Raw genomic sequence first — 19,729 nt, forward strand, 5'->3', positions numbered from 1 at the left:
TCTCTCTCTCTCTCTCTCTCTCTCTCTCTCTCTCTCTCTCTCTCTCTCTTTCTCTTTCTCTCTCTCTCTCTCTCTCACACACACACACACACACAGAATCACGGGCCAGCTATTTCAACTTCTTTCTCCCCAGCTGCCAATAATAGTAACTTCAAATTAAAATTAATTAGGGGCTGGGGTTGTGGCTCAGCGGTAGAGCGTTCACCTAGCATATGTGAGGCCCTGGGTTCGATCCTCAGCACCACATAAAAATAAATAAAATAAAGGTGTTGTGTCCAGGTGCAACTAAAAAATAAATATTTTTTAAAAATTAAAATTACTTAAATAAGATTGAAAATTATTATGCAAAATAAGTCTAGAAAACGGCATCCTGAGTTGGTGTGGCAGCTCTGTAGTGTCCAGTGATGCAAGCCCCTTCCATCTAACTTTATGGTCCAGAATAGCAGCAAGAGCCATCACGTGTCCTGGACAGCAGGATTGAAGAAGAGGAGAAGAAACATCTTCCCTTTTTAAATTTAACTTTATTTTACTGTGGTAAAAACACTTAATATGAGATCTGCCCTCTTAACAAATTTTTAAGTGCACAACACAATATTGTTAACAGTAGGTTCAGTGTTGTTTAGCAGACCTCTAGAACTTATTCATCTTGCATAATGGAAACTTTGTGCTTGTTGATTAGCAATTTTGCATTTCTCCCCAGGAAACCCAGCCCTTGGTATCCACAATTCTAGTCTTTGATTCTATGAGTTTGACTTTTTTTTAGGGGAGAGTGTGCTGGGGATTGAACCAGAGCCTCTCAGATGCTAAGCACATGCTCCACCACTGACAACCACAGCCCAACCCTGAGTCTGGCAATTTTAGATGAACTATTGCAGCATTTTGTCCTTCTGTGACTGGGTTATTTCACTTAGCATAATGTCTTCAAGGTTCATCAAGGATGTCTTATATTGTAGGATTTCCTTCTTTAAGGCCAAATAACATATCATTATAGGTATATGACATATTTTCTTTATTCATCTGTGAATAGACATTGTGGTTGTTTCCACATCTTGGCTGTTGTGAATAGTGCTATAGTGAACATTGGGTTGGGGTGCAAATACCTTGTCAAGATCTGGATTTCAGTTGTTTTGTGTAAATACCAGAAATGGGATGCTGGATCATATGGTAGTTGTATGTCTAATTTTTAAAAAATATTTTTTTAGGGCTGGGGATGTGGCTCAAGCGGTAGCACGCCCGGCCCAGGTTCGATCCTCAGCAGCACATACAAACAAAGATGTTGTGTCAGTGGAAAACTAAAAAAAAATATTAAAATTCTCTTAAAAAAATATATTTTTTAGTTGTAGATGGACACAATATCTTTATTTATTTGTATTTATGTGGTGCTAAGGATCGAACCCAGTGCCTCACACCTGCTAGGCAGGCACTCTACCACTGAGCTACAGCCCTGGCCCTCTATTTCTAATTTTTATAGGAACCTATACTGATTTTTATAATGGCTGTAACATTTCACGGTCTTACCAATGATATTGGTCTCCACCTTCTCACCAACACTTACTGTTTGTGTGTGTGAGATGGTGGGTGCTAAGGGTGGGACTCAGGGCCTCTCACGTGGTATCATTATATGTATATGGCATATTTTCTGACATATTTCACTGCTTTACCTCAGCCCTGTCTTATTTTGGTTTTTCACTTTTTGCCTTTTTGATAATAGCCATCCTAACAAGTGTGAGGTGTTATTTTATTGTAGTTTTGATTGCATTTATTTCCCTGATGATTAGCAACATTAAGCATCTTTTCATATATTGTTGGCCATGTGTATGTCGTCTTTGGGAGAAATGTCTCTTTTAAGTCTTTAGCGTATTTTAAAAATTGGATTATTTAATGTAGTCCAGCTTTCTATTTTTGCTTTTGTTGCTGTGCTTTTTTTTTCAGGGGGTGAGGGGGTACCAGGGATTGAACTCAGGGGCACTTGGCCACTGAGCCACATCCCCAGCCCTATTTTATATTTTATTTTAGAGACAGGGTCTCACCGAGTTGCTTAGTGCCCCACTTTTGCTGAGGCTGGCTTTGAACTCACAATCCTCCTGTCTCAGCCTCCCCAGCTGCAGGGATTACAGGCGCGCGCCACCTCGCCCAGCTTTGTTGCCTGTGCTTTTTGATATCATATCCTTGAAGTCATTGCCAAGACCAATATTGTAAAGACTTTACCCCTCTGTTTCTTCTAGGAGTTTTATAATTTCAGGCCTTAAATTTAAATCTTAACCCATTTCAAGTTGATTTATTTGTATGGCATAAGATAAGGTTACACTTTCACTCTTTTACATGTGAATACCTAGTTTTCCATTTGTTCAAAGAGGCATCTTTTGCCCATTGTGTATTATTGGCACCCTAGTCAAGGTTAAATTGTATAGTCAGGCATTTATTTCCAGGATCTTCGTTTTGTTTCATTGGTTCATGTCTATCTTCATGTCAGTAAGGTGCTGTTTTAATTACTGTATCTTTGAAATGTATTTTGAAATCAGAAGCGCATTGCTGCTGAGTGCCGTGGTGCATGCCTCTAATCCCAGCAATTCGGGGGGCAGGAGGATTGCAAGTTTGAGGCTAGCCTCAACAGCTTAGTTAGACCCTGTCTCAAAATAAAATGGACTGGGGATATGGCTTAGTAGTAAAGTTCCCCTGGGTTCAATCCCCAGTACAAAGAAAAAAAAGTGTAATGCCTCTAGCTTACTTCTTTTTAAGATTGTTTCAACTATTTGGAGTTTTTTATGATTCCATATGAATTATAGAATTGCCTTCTCTATTTCTGTAAAAAATGCCATTGTATCATATTTAATTTTTATCATCAATGCTTCATAGTTTTCAGGGTACAAGGTTTTGCCTCTTAATTTTATTTTTAGGAATTTATTCTTTTGGTGCTAATATAAATAGTTTTCTCAGTTTTATTTTCAGATAGTAATTTTGGTTTATAAAAACACAACTGATGGTTTGTATGTTGATTTTTTTGTATCCTGCCACTTTACTGAATCCATTTATTCTAACCATTTTTATGTAGGTTTTTTAATATATATACTGGGGATTGAACTCAGGAGCATTTAACCACTGAGCTACATCCCCAGCCTTTTTAAATTTTTATTCTGAGACAGAGTATTGCTGAGTTGCTTAAGGCCTCTCTAAGTTGCTGAGGCTAGTTTTGAATTTGCAGTCCTCCTGCCTCAGCCTCCTGCCGGGATTCTAGGCATGTACCACTGCACCTGGCTTATATGAAATCTTCAGGGCTTTTCTACACATATCATAAGATCATGTCATCTGCAAACAAAGATAATTTCACTCTTTCCTTTCCAACTTGGATATCTTTTATTTCTTTTTCTTGCCTAATTGCTCTGCCTAGTTTTTCAGGGCTCTATTATCATGGTAAATAATATATTAAAATTAAAATTAAATTTTAGTAATTTCTCACATCCTATGTTTTAAAAAATATATTCCATGTTCAAAAAAGTTGAAGAATGAAATACAATGTTCTCTATCAAAATTCTTAAAAGGTTCACTTGAAAGCAAGTCACAATAAAGTATTGGGATTGCAGTTTAGCTCAGAAGACATTTGTTATCAGGTGAGGTAGTGCCTGCCTGTAATCTCAGCAACTCAGGAGGCTGAGGCAGAAGGATGGCAAATTCAGGCCAGCCTGGGCAACATAGTGAGACCCTGTTTCAAAATAAGAAAAAGAGGAAAAGGATTTGCCTCTTGAGCACATGCTGCCTGCAGACTCTCTGCTTAGTCCTTTCCTAACCAAAAAACCATCCACACGAATCAGTCGTGTTGGCTCCTCTCCTGTTCCCCATAGTTACACAACATAGAGAAAACAAGATTCACCTGGAATCACCTGGCTGGCAAGACGGCAGCCAGGATTGGGACTTACATCTTAGGCTCCAAGTCTTGATACTCTTTGCACAGCCTCCATTCTTTTCTGTGAAGTGATGATTCAAGACCAGAATTAAGCATTGAATGATAGAAGTAGTCTGGAACTTAGTAGTTATCCGGCCATATCCTTTTGTGTAAGGTTGTTTAAATTCATAGTAATAACAGTAATGATAATAATTTTAAAATAACAAACTTAACCTGGTCAGATGATATTCATTCAGGATATTAGAAGTAACAACCTGGACTTACTTTTTTTCACTTTGGGGATGATTGAAATTAAATTGAAGATAATTTACAGTGTTGAGCATCAGATGCCTAAACCCATCTTCTTGTTTCAAAGAAGCAACGTTGCTCCTTAACCATCTCAGTGATTTCTAGTCCTCTTATCTCCTTATCCTTACCATATTAAGATAGACAAAGTAATTCATAACTAGTGGCAAGTAACCAGATAAAAGGTTCAATATCTCAGTGTGCCTGTAACACATTCATGTATCAGGTGGGGGTCTCTGAATTGGACTTCTTCCTGCAACATGGCAGACAGGAAAGGCTGAAGAACGTTCTACCTTCAAAATAAGTAGATCCTAAGGCTGAGCATGGTGTCACATGCCTGTAATCCCAGTTATTCAGGAGGGCTGAGGCGGGAGGATCACAAGTCCAAGGCCAACCTCAGCAGCTTAATAAGACCCTGTCTCAAAATAAAAAAATAAATAAAATGAGCTGGGGGTATAGCTCACTCACTGATAAAGTCCCCTTGGGCTCACTCCCTAGTACCAAAAAAAAGTGGCTCTTACACCAAATACTTAAGTAAATAAACTACTAAGAGTAAATATCAGCAGAAACAGATTCCTCAGAGATGTAAAATATATGATAATCAAGTACACAGAATATAAGGAAATGAAATATGATATGTTTAAAGAAATAAAAGACAGTCACAAAAAGAGAAAGCAACAAGAAACTATAAAAATGATTAGGCCAGATTTGCCCTGGAACCAAATAGAACTTGTAGAAATGAAAGTGTTTGAACACAAAAACACATCATAAATAGGCTAAAGGGCAATTTAGACATGCCCCAAAGTGAACAGAAAACAGAAATATAGAACTGAAGAAATAACCCTAATAAAGCTATGCTAGTGAAGCCCAGAACCTTTTCTGCATATCTGTTTAGAAACTCAAAAGCTGTAGAGTGGCCTTTCTGTCTGCCTGTTATGACTGCCCCCAGCCTGTGGGCAGTCCGTATAGAAAGGTTTCACTGCTACCTGAATGGGATGAAGTGGAGAGAAGTAAATGTGCAGTTCTTGGGGATGGAAAACACAGAATCAGTCTCTTAAATATTAGTTAGTCTCTACAAGTACATAAAGAAAAGTTTTTAAAACTACAGTCACCAAATTTAAAGAGAAAAAGAAAAATGGGGCATTCCCTAAGCTTCTGCTTGCATTTCATGATTTAGGTTGCTTTCCATCCTGTTTTCATTTTTCAAAAACTTCTATTACTCCAATAGTCTTGTGGCACTTGGCTGCACATTCTGGAGGTTTGTTCTAAAATGCATATTAAATCCTGTCACATGTTTTTCACTAATAATTCAGTTAGATACTTTATAATTCTTGTGATTTTTATTATCTTACAGCCCCATGAATCTCAAATCACTTCTCTGGGCACAGTAGCACACACCTGCAATCCCAGCAATTTAGGAGGCTGAGGTTGGAGAATTGCAAGTTTGAGGCCAGCACAGGCAACTTAGCAAGACCTAGCCTCAAAATAAAAAATAAAAAGGATTTGGGATATATCTCAGTGTTAGAACATCCCTGGGTTAAATTCCTATTACCAAACACACACACACACACATACATACACACACTTGCATTTTAATATATATTTTAGTACATATATTTCTGCTTGGAAGATATTTCCTCCTCCTATTGAGATTTATTCAAGAGTTCATCCAGCAGATCCATTTGCTCAGTGGTAGTGGTAAACACAAAATTGGTCCCCAACTCCATCATTTCAGTGTGATTTTTGAAATACATCTCACAAGTACATCAATGTGCCCACCCCAGCTAAGTCATGTGGCCAATAGGACAAGATCTAGTGCAAAATGGGAAGCAGAACTTTCAGATTGCCGTGGATTTGAGTCCCACATGACTCACATGTAGCATTGGCAAATTACCTGTCCTCTCTGGGCTTGTTTTCTCCTTCATAAACGAGATAATAATACTTTATTCTTAGAGAGGTGTTATGAGGATCACAATTAATGTAATTAGAGTTGTGACTTAATTTGTTAAATGGAACTTTTACATTATTTTCAGACCTATCTTAGCAAAAGAAAAAGAGAGAGAGGAAGGAAGGAAAGGACATGGGAAGGAAAGAGAAAAGAAAGAAAGTACCAGCACAGAGAAAAAGAAGATTGAAAATATAAAAAAAGAGCTAAAGCTGTAGAGGACAAATGCAGAGTTCTAACATCCTCTAATCAGGGTTCGAGGAGCATAGAATAGAGTAGAATAGAAGCTGTCTTTAGTATTTGAAGATATAATGGGTGAGCATATTCTGGAGCTAAAGAAGATCATGAATACACAAATAAAACAACAAATTACAAGCAAGATAAATTAAAATTATAAGTAGAGATATTATAGAAAATTGCAAAATACTGAAGATATTGTAAAAGCAGTCAGAGACAAAAGACCAGGATGCTAGCATCACGAGACCCTGGGTTCAATCCCCAGCACCACAAAAATAAATAAATAAATAAAAATAAAAACAGCACCCTCAGCAGAGCCATCTTGCTTCTTAGCCAGAGTGCACCAGTATCCTAGCAATAAATCTCCCACTAGCAATAGCAGAAGGCAAAATATCTTGAAAGTGCTGAAAGAAACACATCAACCTAAAATAATGCTGTCAGCAAAAATGGAGAAAGTTTACAGAGCAATAGGACCACACCCGGGGAACTTCTGAAGGATGCGCTGCAGGAGGAGGGGAGCAATCCCAACAGGCAGCAGGATGGGAGAAGGAACAGAGGGCAGACAAACTGGTAAACAGTCTGTCATAATCACTGACTCTGTCTACATTCTAGGCTCTAACAAAGGGGTGTCTCAAACACTGGACCACAGCAGCAAGTAGCTTGGAAAGGCGTGAACAGAGTTGATACTCAAACATCCTGGTATATTTCACTGGGGAGCATGATTAAAATAAAAGAAAATGAATATAAACCAGTAACCAAAATAGTAAAAGAGTACTAATCAAATTAGGAAAAACTCAATTTTTTAAACAGCAAGTGGAAAAAAAAAAAGATGAGTCAAAAAGAAAGACAAGTGCTGGGTGTGGTGGCAAACATCTCTAATCCCAGTGACTCAGGAGGCTGAGGCAGGAGCATCACAAATTCAAGGCCAGCCTCAGCAACTTAGCAAGGGCCTGTCTCAATAAAAAGGGCAATAATTACATTGTATATAAGTGAACCAAATCATCATTTCAGAGACATTATAAAATTTAATTTGAAAATAAAAACTAGAAGCTGTATATGTGAGACATATTTAAAACATGACACAAAAAGTTCAAAAGGAAGGAAAGTACGCTATGAAAAAGCCAGAAGAAAGCTAATGTAACAAGAAAAATAATAAATTGCCAAGAAAGTAATATTAGGTTCGGTCTCATATATGTGTGGGTATTTGTATATATATTTGTGTATTATGCACACACAAATGTATGTATAAAATTATACTAATTAAAATAACAGGAAAATAATAGAGGGGAGATCTGTACAGTAGAGCAAGCAGATCAGGAGAGAGAAGAAGGAAGGGAAAGGAGAGAAGTAGTAGGGAATGAGTTTGATCAAATTTTGTGCATGCTGATGATGGCATATGAATTGGGCACCAGTTTTTAAAAATGATTGTAATAAGTTGTCTGCTTACTTATGTGAAAGGATGAGATTTCTCTCTGACTTTACCTTTTTTCTTTTTTTTTTTTTAGCAGATTGATTGTTATGCACATCACATTCTGGTTTGATGCTTAGGCAATAATAAAACTTTTTTTTTGAAGTAATATTAGTGATATAGAAAGCTACTTCAAAATTATAATGGCTTTAACTTTATAGAGAACAGTAACAATTCTAAATCAGAATATACCTAAGAAAATAACTTAAAACATAAAGCGAAATTGATAGAGACAAATTGACTATTCCACATTCATAGTGGGAGCTCCCAACATGCCCTTCCCAATTATTAGTAGGTCAAACAGACAAAAATATCAGAAAAAATGCTTTGCCAGGCACCGTGGCAAATGCCTGTAATCCCAGCAATTCAGGAGGCTGAGGGAGGAGAATCATAAGTTCAAGGCCAGTCTCAGCAATTTAGAGAGACCTAAGCAACTTAGTGAGACCCTCTCTCTATATAAAAAGAACTGGCAGAGCATCCCTGGGTTCAACTCACAGCACCAAAAAGAAAACAAGATTTGAACACTATGAGAAACCAGGCACAGAGGTAGGCTACTTGGGGGAAGGATCCACATCTGAAGATACCAAGGATATTTTATTAGACAGATGTAGAATCCTATATCCGTCAATTAGAAAAAACACACTTTCTTCCCCAGCACACATTTGAACAGTTGGTCATGGATTGGTTCATAAATCAAATCTCAATATTAATTTTAAAAAATCAGAATTTTACAGAACAGTTTCTCTGGCCACAATAAAGAAGTCCAAAGTAAGAAAATATTTTTAAAATCTGTAGTAAATTAGGGTTACACAGTGACTATAACATCCCCACATTTTATTACATTAAACTATTAGGCTTTTTTGTTTACGTAATAGTCCTGTGTGGTTCTCCTGGCTCCTCCCCCAGTGTGGCTCCTCTATCCTCTTCAGGCCTCACCATCTTCCCTATTCAACTATTCAGTCTTTCTAATCTCTTATTGTTGATTTTTATGTTATCATAACCTTATACTTAATGTCAATCCAGTTTTAAAAATGTGTAGTTCAACGTATTCACACTATTTATTCCTTTATAAAAGGCAAGATTTCAAGTAGGCTTCATGCATAATGTAGAGGCTAGTATTTTCTGCAGTCCTTGGTTCCTGAAATAAGACTCATCAGACACGTTTTCAGCTGTCCAAGTGGGCACAAAGGATAGAATCTTTCTGCGTGATGAGGTCACCACTTAAGGGTAGGCATTCATCCTCATAAGGCAGCATGACTCCACTCTCTGAGCTCGCCTGAGGCTGTGTGCCTCCTGAAGTGCCACAGAGTTTGGGGTTAGTGAATATATGCCGGATATTTACTGTTGATTTTAATAACATATTTTAAATTCTTTTCCATTTCATCGAAGTTTTTAACCATTTTGACATATATTGACATAATATTCATCTGAGCTAAATCTGTAGTTTTGTCCTTTTTGGCCACAGTCATCCTTCATCTTAAGCCTTTCTGATATTTTTTTCTCTTTTATTTTTAAATTTTGATTTCATCTTTATTATCACTTTTCTGTTTCTCATACAAATCTTATGAAGTTGTCTTGCAAAACTGGATTAAGGAAAATTATATAAAGCCTGTTTTCTGTGCCAACCAAATAAACCTGTACCATACTTACAGTTAGAAAATTATATTCTACAAACATAGTTGCTCTATTGTTTTACATTTTCTGATTTTCTTGCCTCTCTGCTAGTCAAGGACTTTCTGTCAAAGGGGGAGACTTCCTAACTCTTCTTACACGGAAAAGGGAGTGTGTGGAATATGCTGGCTCAGGCGGTCGGGGAGTCAAGCATGGCGGGTGCAGATGTGCAGGGATGCAGTCCGGAATCTCAGTCGTGCTTTCCTCTGGGTCGGCTTCATCCTCAGGCAGCTTCCCCCTATGTAGTGGCACCATGGCCACCATCCAGTCTTCTACCTTGTAAGCCTTGCAGCCCCAGCAGAAAAAGTATCCAGCCCCAAGGAATCTAGGGCAAGTCCCAGAATTGGCTGTTTCAGCCTACGGTCAGCCCCACGACCATTCACTATGGCAGGTAGGGGGCAGCACTGTCCACTCCAGTCCTGCCTTGGGCGGGAATGAGGGAGAGCTGGGGCCCCACTGAGAGGGGTATTTGAGTATGTGAAAGAGAGAATGAGGTAAGGGGTAGGGCACAGGTAAATGCTGGGATTAATGTTAATAGAAAAGAGATGCTGGACAGGCAAGAACACCTAGTGCCCCAGGGTGTCGGTAAATCTTGAATTGGTTCCATAAAAGAGCAAAGCCTGGTGGTTCCATCAAGAGGTTAGGAAAGTGAATGGTAATGGAAGTATCGAAAGGTCACAGGAGGGAATACTGGGCAGGGGCACAGTGAAAATTTCCTTTCTGCCTGAAGTAGTTCCTTGATCCACAGGGTGGTGAGTATAAATCATCTCCATGCTCTACCTTGTGTTTTATGTTCTGCCAACTGAAATTTCACCTTGAAAGAGATACACTTTTCACTGGGTAATGTATTTCCAGTAGTAACTATAGCCACTATTCACATGCAGCTCTTTAAATTAAGTATAGCCAGGCATGATTGTGTACACATGTAATCCTGGCAACTCAGGAGACTGAGTTCGAGGCTAGCCTGGGCAACTTAGCAAGACCCTGTCTCAAATCAAAAATGAGAAGGATTGAAGATGTAGCTTAGTGGTAGAGCACCCTTGGGTTCAAGCCCTAGTATTAGGAAAACAATTAAATAGACATTAATTAAAATTAAATAAATTTAAAGATTCCATTTCTCACTCATACTAGCCATATTTCAAGTGCTCAATAGCCACGTGTGACTATGGGATTGAACAGCTCAGAAATGGAGCATTTGTATCATTACAGAAAGTTCTACTAAAGAGCCCTGGCTTGGAACAGTAACTTGTTACCAGCAATTTGTTATTAGTGTCTTTTTTTTAGTTGTAGTTGGACACAATACCTTTATTGTATTTTATTATTTTTTTAATGAGGTGCTGAGGATCGAACCCAGGGCCTTGCAGGTGCTAGGCGAGTGCTCTACCACTGAGCCACAGCCCAGCCCTTTATTAGTGTCTTTTTAGTGACAGTTACTCTAAGAGAATTGGCAAGAAATCTGGGTTGTGACAGAGGCATGAGAAAAGCTGACGAGGCCCACCCCACAGCCTGACGAGGCACTCCACGGCCCTCTTTCACTTCGCTAAAGATCTTGACCTCCTTCAGACTTTGCTCAGGGTCTGCAGGTGGGACAGCCGCTGCCACCACAGCGGGAGCCCTGGTTGTCCTTTTGGACCCAGCCCTGAAGGGCAGGCTGGGATGTGACCAGGGAACACCTAAGGGCATCGGCTCCAGAGCAGGGCGCCCTGAGAGGAGGCTGGTGGCAGTCAGTGCTCGCCCCCCAGCAGGTCTCTAAACGCCCGCCCTTGTCACACACTTCATCGTCTCTCAGTGCTACATAACATTCACAAAACTGATGTTTTCTCCTGTTTTTTTTTTTTCCCCTTTGATAGACCTATTCCCCTGTCTTCTGTTGTTGTGATAGACAGCCAACTTGATAGAGTCGAAGGAAGGAAACTGTTTGTTTCCTGTAACGTTCGAAGTGTTGATGAGAACACCTTACACTCTGAGGCATCAGGTAAGAAGGGTGGGGTCGGGTTCTGTTTTGGCTTTGTTGGATTTGATTAATTCTCTCGTTCACACAACAAATTAAAGGGTTTTTGTTTTGTTTTTTTGGTTTGTTTTTTGGTACTAGGGATTGAACCTAGGAGTGCTTAACCACTGAGCCACATCCCCAACCCTTTTAAAAATATTTTATTTAGGGGCTGGGGCTGTAGCTCAGTGGTAAAGCCCTTGCCTCGTATGTGTGAGGCACTGGGTTCAACTCTCAGCACCACATTAAAAAAAAAAAAAGATACTGTGTGCTCATCTACAACTCTAAATATTTTAAATATATATATTTTATTTAGAGACAGGATCCCACTGAGTTGCTTAGAGCCTTTCTAAGTTGCTGAGGCTGGCTTTGAACTTGTGATCCTCCTGCCTCAGCCTCCCAGGCACTGGGATTACAGGCATGAGCCACCACACCTGGCTTGAAGGTGTTCTTATACATTGCTGATAAGAGGCTATTTGCCAATATCCATCAAAATTACAAAGTTATATGCCCTTTGGCCCACTTCCAGTATTTTATCTCATAACTATGCTAACATGTGAGCAAAATTATAATGTCTTAGGCTGCCCTCTAGTTCCAGTATTTGTTACATTCCAACATTACTTGCAAATAGCAAAAAGTTGGCAAAACATTAGGTATCCCTCAACAGGGGACTGGTTGAAGAACTACGTTTCATCCCTAAACTATATTGAGTCTGTACCATAAGAAATATTGTGAGGAACACTGTGGTAAGAATAAGGAAACTCTAGGGCACCTACCTGTAATCCCAGCTACTCAGGAGGCTGAGGCAGGAGGATCACAATTGCTGTCAACCTCAGCAATTTAGAGCAATCTTCAGCAGCTTAGTGAGGCTTGGTCTCAAAATACAAAATTAAAAGGACTGGGAATGTAGCTCAGTGGTAGAGCACTCCTGGGTTCAATCTCTAGTACCACAAAAAATAATAATAGTAGGGAAATTCTTTGATATGGAGCTATCATATATTAAATAAAAAACAGTAAACACAGTATCTTATCACTAATATAGAAAAAAAGTAGAGAAGCTCTTCTCATTGCTTCCCCTTTTCTTTCACTTTCCCTCATACTTTCCTTCCTTCCTGATTGATTTATTCCAAGAACCCTTAAGTAGAGTTGGGCACGAGTGCCTCAGAGACCAGAGCAGTTCAGGGAGGTGTCCCTTGGAGAGTGGCGTGGGTGTCCGAGCCCGTGAGCAGTGCAGGCGGCATCTGTATGAGAGCCAGTTCCTACTCTCAAGGAGGAGTCCAGGCATGGAAAAAGAGAACAGGATGAATCTTGTGGTTACTTGAGACTGGAGGCCCTGGACATGTATTTTCCCAATTTTTGCTCCTGCAAATAATATTGTAACAAATAACTTTATATATTTGTCATTTTATACACATTTTGCCAGATTGCTCTCCAGTGGTTTGAGGGCGAATACATGTTTGTACTATTCTCACAATTTTTCTGTAATCTTGAAATTCTTTCAAAGTAGGAAGTAATAAATGGAAAGGAGGGGAAGTATGCATATACTGCATTTGCAAGGACTATCTCACCAAGGCTAAACACATGACTTGTTCTTACTTGAAGGGGACAGTAGATTGGGAAGAAGATTCCTCTGTCTGCCCTTTTGTACCTTTTTCCCCCCAGGAGTGGGGTTGGAACCCAGGGCCTCAAGCATGCCAGGCAGGCACTCTGTCACTGAGCTATATCCCCTGATCTTTTTTTTATTTTCAGACAGGGTCTCTAAGAGGCCTAGGCTGGCCTCAGACTTGCTATCCTCCTGCCTCAGTCTCCAAACAGCTGGGATTGCATCTTTTTTTTTTTTTTTTTAATTTTTGGCTCTATGAAAGAAGTTATGTGCATGGATTACCAAAAAGAGGAGCTATGTTTTACAAAGTTCAAAGCTCATGCAACTCAAGGAAAAAGAATTCAAAATTAGGTATAAAAGTGAAATTTTATTTACAAGGAGAAATAAATAAATCCCAGAGTATTACTTTCATCTTAGAGGTGCAGAACCCTTCCTGCTGAGATATCTGTAGGCATTTTGTTAGAAATCTCATGGAGAAATGTTTCCTGATGGCATCCTTAAAGCACTGCACAACTCCTAGCTCAACCAGGACCTTTTGCAAGTGAGGGCCGATGAAGCTTTACCTTCCTTAGCATCAGACTTGGACAGGCTAGATAGCCACTGGTTTTCATTTGTTTTTATTCTTCCTTTATTTTAGTGTACCTCAAATATACATCTTTAGATTAGTCATAATCCATGAGTTAGTATACGGAGTTGTCACTGGTTTGTGAGTGGTCATCTTTTATTTATTCATTTCCTAATAAATTTCTGTGTTAAATTTAATAAAAAATGAAACACCCTGGGACCTAATTATAAATGAAACTCCCTGGGACCATCAAACAGGAACAAGCTGGGCAGGCACGGTGGTGCATGCCTATGATCCCAACAGCTTGGGAGGCTGAGGCAGGGGGATTGTCAGTTCAAAGCCAGCCTCAGCAAAGGCAAGGCACTAAGCAACTCAATGAGACCCTGTCTCTAAAAAACCAAAAATAGGGCTGGGGGTGTGGCTTAACGGTTGAGTGCCCCTGAGTTTAATCCTTGGTTCCCCAACCTCAAAAAAAAAAAAAAAAAAGAAAGAAAGAAAACAGGAACAGACTCTTAAATAATATTTTGTCCCTACCTAATTTCTGTTTCCTTCTCCTCCTCTTACTTCAACGTAACTCTGATCTAGAATTTTGAGTTTTTTATTCTCTTGTACCGTTTTGTTTTTATTTTTAAAAATTGTATCCAAGAACTTGTTTATGTGCTTTTAAAAGTTTTTATCAAGAATATCTAAGGAGGCCAGTCACCGTGGTGGATGCCTGTGATACCAGCAGGTCTAGAGGCTGACGCAGGAGGATCACAAGTTCAAAGCCAGCCTCAGCAACTTAGCAAGGCTCTAAGCCACTCAGCGAGACCCTGTCTCTAAACAAAATACTTTTTAAACAGGACTTGGGGTATGCTCAGTGGTTTAGCAGCCCCTGGGTCCAATCCCTGGTATTTAAAAAAAAAAAAAAAAAAAAAAAGAATATCTGAGGAATGTACTGTTTCACTGTTTGATTTTGAACTTTGTAGAAGAAATTGTGATGTTTCTGCTTTTCTGAGACTTTTGTTTTTCTCTGAGCTGTATGTCACTGAGGTTCATCCATATTGTTGGCTATGAAGTTCCTCATTTTTGCTGCTGAATAATTTTCCATATATGACTAGGCCACAGTGGGCCTCTTAACAATTTGAATGGGCTACTGCAAACACATACTTAGGAGTAGAATCTCTGCTTGTAGGGTGTAAATGTTCAGCCTTACAAAAGAATGCCAACTTGTTTTCTAAAACTGTATCAAACTGGACTCCCACCAGCAATGTATTCTTGTGATCCCTATCCTCTCTAGCAGATGGAGAAGTAAGACTTCTTGATTTTTGCCAATTAAATGGTTATATCTCAGTATAATCTTTCTAAGATGTTCCTATACGGCATTATAGGCATAGATGATAGTTGAGTTCACCTGACGTGATCATACCTGCATGGGCTGTAGAGGGCTCCACTTCAACCCCCAGCACTTTCTCTTTCCCTCCCTTCCCTCCCTCTCAGCATGACCTGGATTTGCAGTTCCCTGATTACCCAGTAGGGTTGAGTGTCTCCCCATGTTTATTGACCATTTTTGTTTCCCATTCTGTAAATTTGTTTGCTGAGCTTCTTTTTCTATTTTTTCATTTTCCTATTTATAGGAGTCCTCTATATATTTCATATTAGATAATACTTTTGATGAATATATATGTTGCTCATACCTCCTTCTGGTATGTAAGGTCGTTTTGCTTTTTTTATTTTCTTTAAGATATCTTTTTACAGACAGGAGTTTTTAATGTTAATGTAGTCTCATTTATTAGATTTTTCCCTTGATGGCTGATGCTTTTTATATCTTCACGAATTCATTTTCTCCCTAAGTATCAGCTGTTTGCAGGAATGATGGATGAAAGGAGCAGGAGGGAGATCGTGAATAATTTGAATCCTCAGTCAATTTATAACTCCGTTCCAGGCTATAGCTTGTAATTCCTGTCTTGCTAAACCTTTCCATATCATAAAGGTACCAGATGGCTCAGTAGTAATTTTACTTCTTTTCATTTCCCTGGCTATCTCTAATGGAAGTGGTAATGAACCATGAAATAGCCAAGAAGCAGAGGACCTGGCTATCCAGGGGAGCTCATATAGTATTGTGGCAGTCAGAGGTTGATTCTGAGCCTGGCTGAGAAGTGAGAATGGGCCAACAGACGGAAGGGACAGATAGGAATCAGACCGCCTCCCTCCTGTGCGCCTTTCTGTTTAGAGGTAGGCTCATCAAACTGAAGTCAGTTGACTTACGACTGTTTCTGCTGTTTTGTTGGTTTAGCCTTATTTATAAAGCTGGATCCTGATAAAAGTTTAAGGAAAAAGAGCTGATGATGGATTCCACACCTTTCTGCACGAGGGCCTCCCTCCTCCAGAAGCCGTTGTCCCCACTCCTGCTCCGTCACCCGTGCTGAATCCCCCACAAAGGAAGCCTGCTGACACTGACCTTTTGGAACAGCCTTCAAAGTGTGACTCCCAAAACTCTCCACCATCTCAACTTTTGAACAAAGAACACTCCCTGTGAGGATATCAGCGATTCTTTGCATTCCTGAGGATAAATGTGGTTCTCCTAAATCTGAACAGGCTCATTAAAGTTGCACAAGCGTGACATCTGCCTGCTGGAGACTGGGAGAAAAAAATTGTATTGAAACCATGGCTATAAACTTCAGAATACTGCAGCCAAATGAAGGAGTAAATGTGTGGGTTTGTGTGGGGTGTGCACATGTGGAACTTGCAAAGCTAACTTTATTGTATCTGAACAAACAAACCTTTTTGGCCAGAGTAGGAAATACAACCGTTCCTATAGGAATGGATTCCCCAAATCTGTGGTCTGGGGTTCTGGAGGTTAAACCACTGTACCATTTTTAACATAGGCTGTGCTGTTGTGTCATCCCTGGAAGAAGCCTGTATTAGTTCCCTGGGACAATAACAAAATGCTACAAACTGGACGGCTCAAAGGCCAAGATTCAGGTATTGAGAAGACAGTGCTCCTCTGAAGGGCTAGGGAAGCGGCTCCTTCCTGCCTCTCCTAACTTCTGCTAACCTTACAGTTAGTCCCCTGTGTCTTCACATCCCATTCCTCTGTGCAGATCTGTGTCCAAATTTCCCCTCTTTATAAGGACTCCAGTCATATTGGTAAAGCCCACCTGAGTGACCTCATTTTAAACTTTATTACCTGGGTAAAGATCCTATTTTCAAATAAGGTCACATTATAAAATTCTGAAAATTAGGACTTAAACATTCCTTTCGTAGGAGGAGAGACAATTCAACCCCTAAAAGAGCCTCAGACAAGACTAAAAATGAACTGTGAGGTTAAGACTCTGGAAAACACAGTCTGCTTCCTGTTGCAGGCAGTAAGTTCTTTGGGCTTGTTTCTTGCCTTTGTTTCCACATATTGAAAGTTTAGGCTGAACCACATGGAATTATCATTTTTAGACGTGGTCAGATGGTCAAATACTGACAGTTTCCTATGGCTCAGTCTAGTAACTTAGGAATATCCTGGTGGTACCCTACTGGTCATTCTTCCACAGCCAGAAGATCACCTGGAGTCCTGGGATGGCCACACCAGAGGAAGTCCACAGTCCTGGAAGCTGTCTCTAGTGCCCACCTGCAGCCCCCCAGCTGCAGCAAAAGCCTAGCAGATGTGAGTGGGGCAGCTCAGAGGTGAAGCAGGAGCTCCTTCTTCCCGGAAATTCCCGGAGAGCTTAATGCTTAGAGGTGATTAAAGTGGTTAATTTAAAGTTCTATATGTATACAAATCTGAAGTTTTATATATACATATAAAATTTTAACTACATATATTACATATTTTTTTTAACAACTTTAAAATTTATCAAGCCAATGAATTGTACACTTGGCCATACGGGAAGCCAGAGAGGGCAGACGGGGGCCAGTCTAAAACAACCCACTCTCAAGGGAACCAATTCACTGCAAGAGACCAGCATCAATCCCTTCCAAAGGCAGTGCCCCCAGTGACCTAATTATCTCCCACTACCCCTCTCCCTTAAAGTTTCCACTCCCCTCACACGCCACACTGGGCACCCAGAGGCCAGCTTTTGGGGATACACTCAAATCTGAACCAGAGCAAAAGTTGCCGGGTAAATGCTATATGTGTTTAATGTTATTGTCACTATTGTTTTCTTCTACCCACATGGATTTGGAGCCAGGTCAGCATACTTTTAAATCCATGAAGTACATAAAAATGTGTTATATGTTTGGAGCTTAAATATTATAAGCATAGCTATAGTCAAGTAACTTATATCTGGACGCGATGACACACATGTAATCCCAGTAGCTCAGGAGCCTGAGGCAGGAGGATTGCAAGTTCAAGGCCAGCCTCAGCAACTTAGTGAGACCCTTTTTCAAAATTTAAAAATTTTTTTAAAAGGGCTGGGGATGTGGCTCAGTGGTTAAGCACCGCTAGGTTCAATCCCTGGTGCCAAAAAAATAAATAAAGGAACTTATAAACCAACCGAGATCATCATAATCAACAGAAAAATCCCTCATGAATAAATACTTCAAAACATTTTCCAAGAGATTTTACCATTTCTAGTTGACTTATTCCCATTTCTGACTCCACTAGTGAAATCGTGCCAGGCAGGCAGAAGAACAGGCATAGACAGCCAAGTCGCTCTTTTTTGGTTCTTCACACACGGACCCTTAACTATGGTATGTGAGCCTAGAGAGGAAGTACAGAGGTGAGAGGGTGTTTCAGCTTGGATATGAGGTGTTCCCAAAAGCTCCTGTGCAGGAGTGTTCGGAGGCGACATGATTATGAGAGCTGTAACCTAATCAGTCCGTCTAGTTTGAGTGGCTGACTGGTAATTATGGGCAGGGGCGGGCATAGCTGGAGGAGGTGGGGACTGGGGCATGCCCTGGGAGGATCCCGTGGCCTGCAGCCCCTCTCCTTTCCGTCCTCTGCTGCTTCCCCCTGCCATGCTCTTTTGCTATGAAATGCTGCCTCACTTTGGGTCCAAAGCAATGCAGTCAGCCCACCATGAGCTAAATCTCTGAAACCAGGAGCCAAAATAAACTTTCTCCAAATTGTTTATGTCAGGTACTCTGGTCACAGCATCCCAAAGCTGACCAACCCAGAAGAGGATGATGTGCACCAGGATCCTAGGGTCTTTCTAAAAGGAAAAGGACAGAGATCTCAATATTCAAAAAATTTGAAACATCTTCAGAAGTACCTAGCTGGCATGGGGGAGGGGGAGGGCAGAAAGCGTGGGCAAGAGTCAGAAGAAGTTTGGGAGGTCAGGGCCATGAACTGGCCCTAAACAACTTAGCAAGATCCTGTCTCAAAATAAAAAAAAAAGGGGCTGAGGATGTGGCCCCAGAACACTGTTCTTGAATGGGCCCTCAGCACTTTGGGGGGTGGCTTTGCAGCTTATATATCAAACCAGGGGTACCTTCTGTTAGGTCGGTATTCAAACCCTGAATGTTTTTTTTTGTTTGTTTGTTTTTGTAGTGTTTTGTTTGTGTTACTCAGATTAAACCCAGGGGCGCTCGATGCCTGAGCTCTATCTTCAGCCCTTTTTATTTTGAGACATGGTCTTGCTAAATCGCCCAGGCCAGCCTCAACTTGCAATCCTCCTGCCTCAGCCTCCCAAGTAACTGGGATTACAAACACACATCGCTGGTCCATGCAAAATCATGGATAACACTAATGAAAATGAGGGTCTCCCAGGGCTCCCTAGAAGACATGCCAGGCCTTGAGCTGTGACAGCTCTCCCCCATCTGCATCCACTGCCTCCATCCAGCACAGGCCCATCTGGCCAAGTGATGAGGGGAAGGGAGAGAAGAGGGACAAAAGCTGAGGCATGTCAACGTGGACACGAAAGATGTTTGTTTAGGCAGGGGTGGGTCCCAGGGATCGAACTTGGGCACTCCGCCACCGAGCCCCACCCCAGCCCTGTTCTGTGTTCTATTTAGAGACAGGGTCTCACTGAGTTGCTGAGCACCTGGCTATTGCCGAGGCTGGCTTTGAACTCATGCATCTCCTGCCTCAGCCTCCCGAGCTGCTGGGATTACTGGCGTGCGCCACTGCACCCAGCTTAAAGAAAACGTTCTA

The 19,729-nt window shown here is 40.5% G+C and overlaps 1 protein-coding gene across 1 annotated transcript in view; it reads left to right on the forward strand.

Annotated features, from left to right (window-relative positions):
- The window catches only part of Them4 (thioesterase superfamily member 4), a 32,728-nt gene extending 16,385 nt beyond the window's left edge, over positions 1-16,343 (forward strand). The window contains exons 7-8 of the mRNA XM_015502665.2: positions 11,358-11,482; positions 15,941-16,343. Of these exons, the coding sequence (XP_015358151.1) occupies positions 11,358-11,482; positions 15,941-15,990 (175 nt within the window). The 3' untranslated portion in view covers positions 15,991-16,343. The remainder of the gene's footprint in view (positions 1-11,357; positions 11,483-15,940) is intronic.
- The last annotated feature ends 3,386 nt before the right edge of the window (positions 16,344-19,729 follow it).

Source organism: Marmota marmota, unplaced genomic scaffold (genome assembly GCF_001458135.2).
Source record: "Marmota marmota marmota unplaced genomic scaffold, marMar, whole genome shotgun sequence".
Lineage (NCBI taxonomy): Eukaryota > Metazoa > Chordata > Mammalia > Rodentia > Sciuridae > Marmota > Marmota marmota.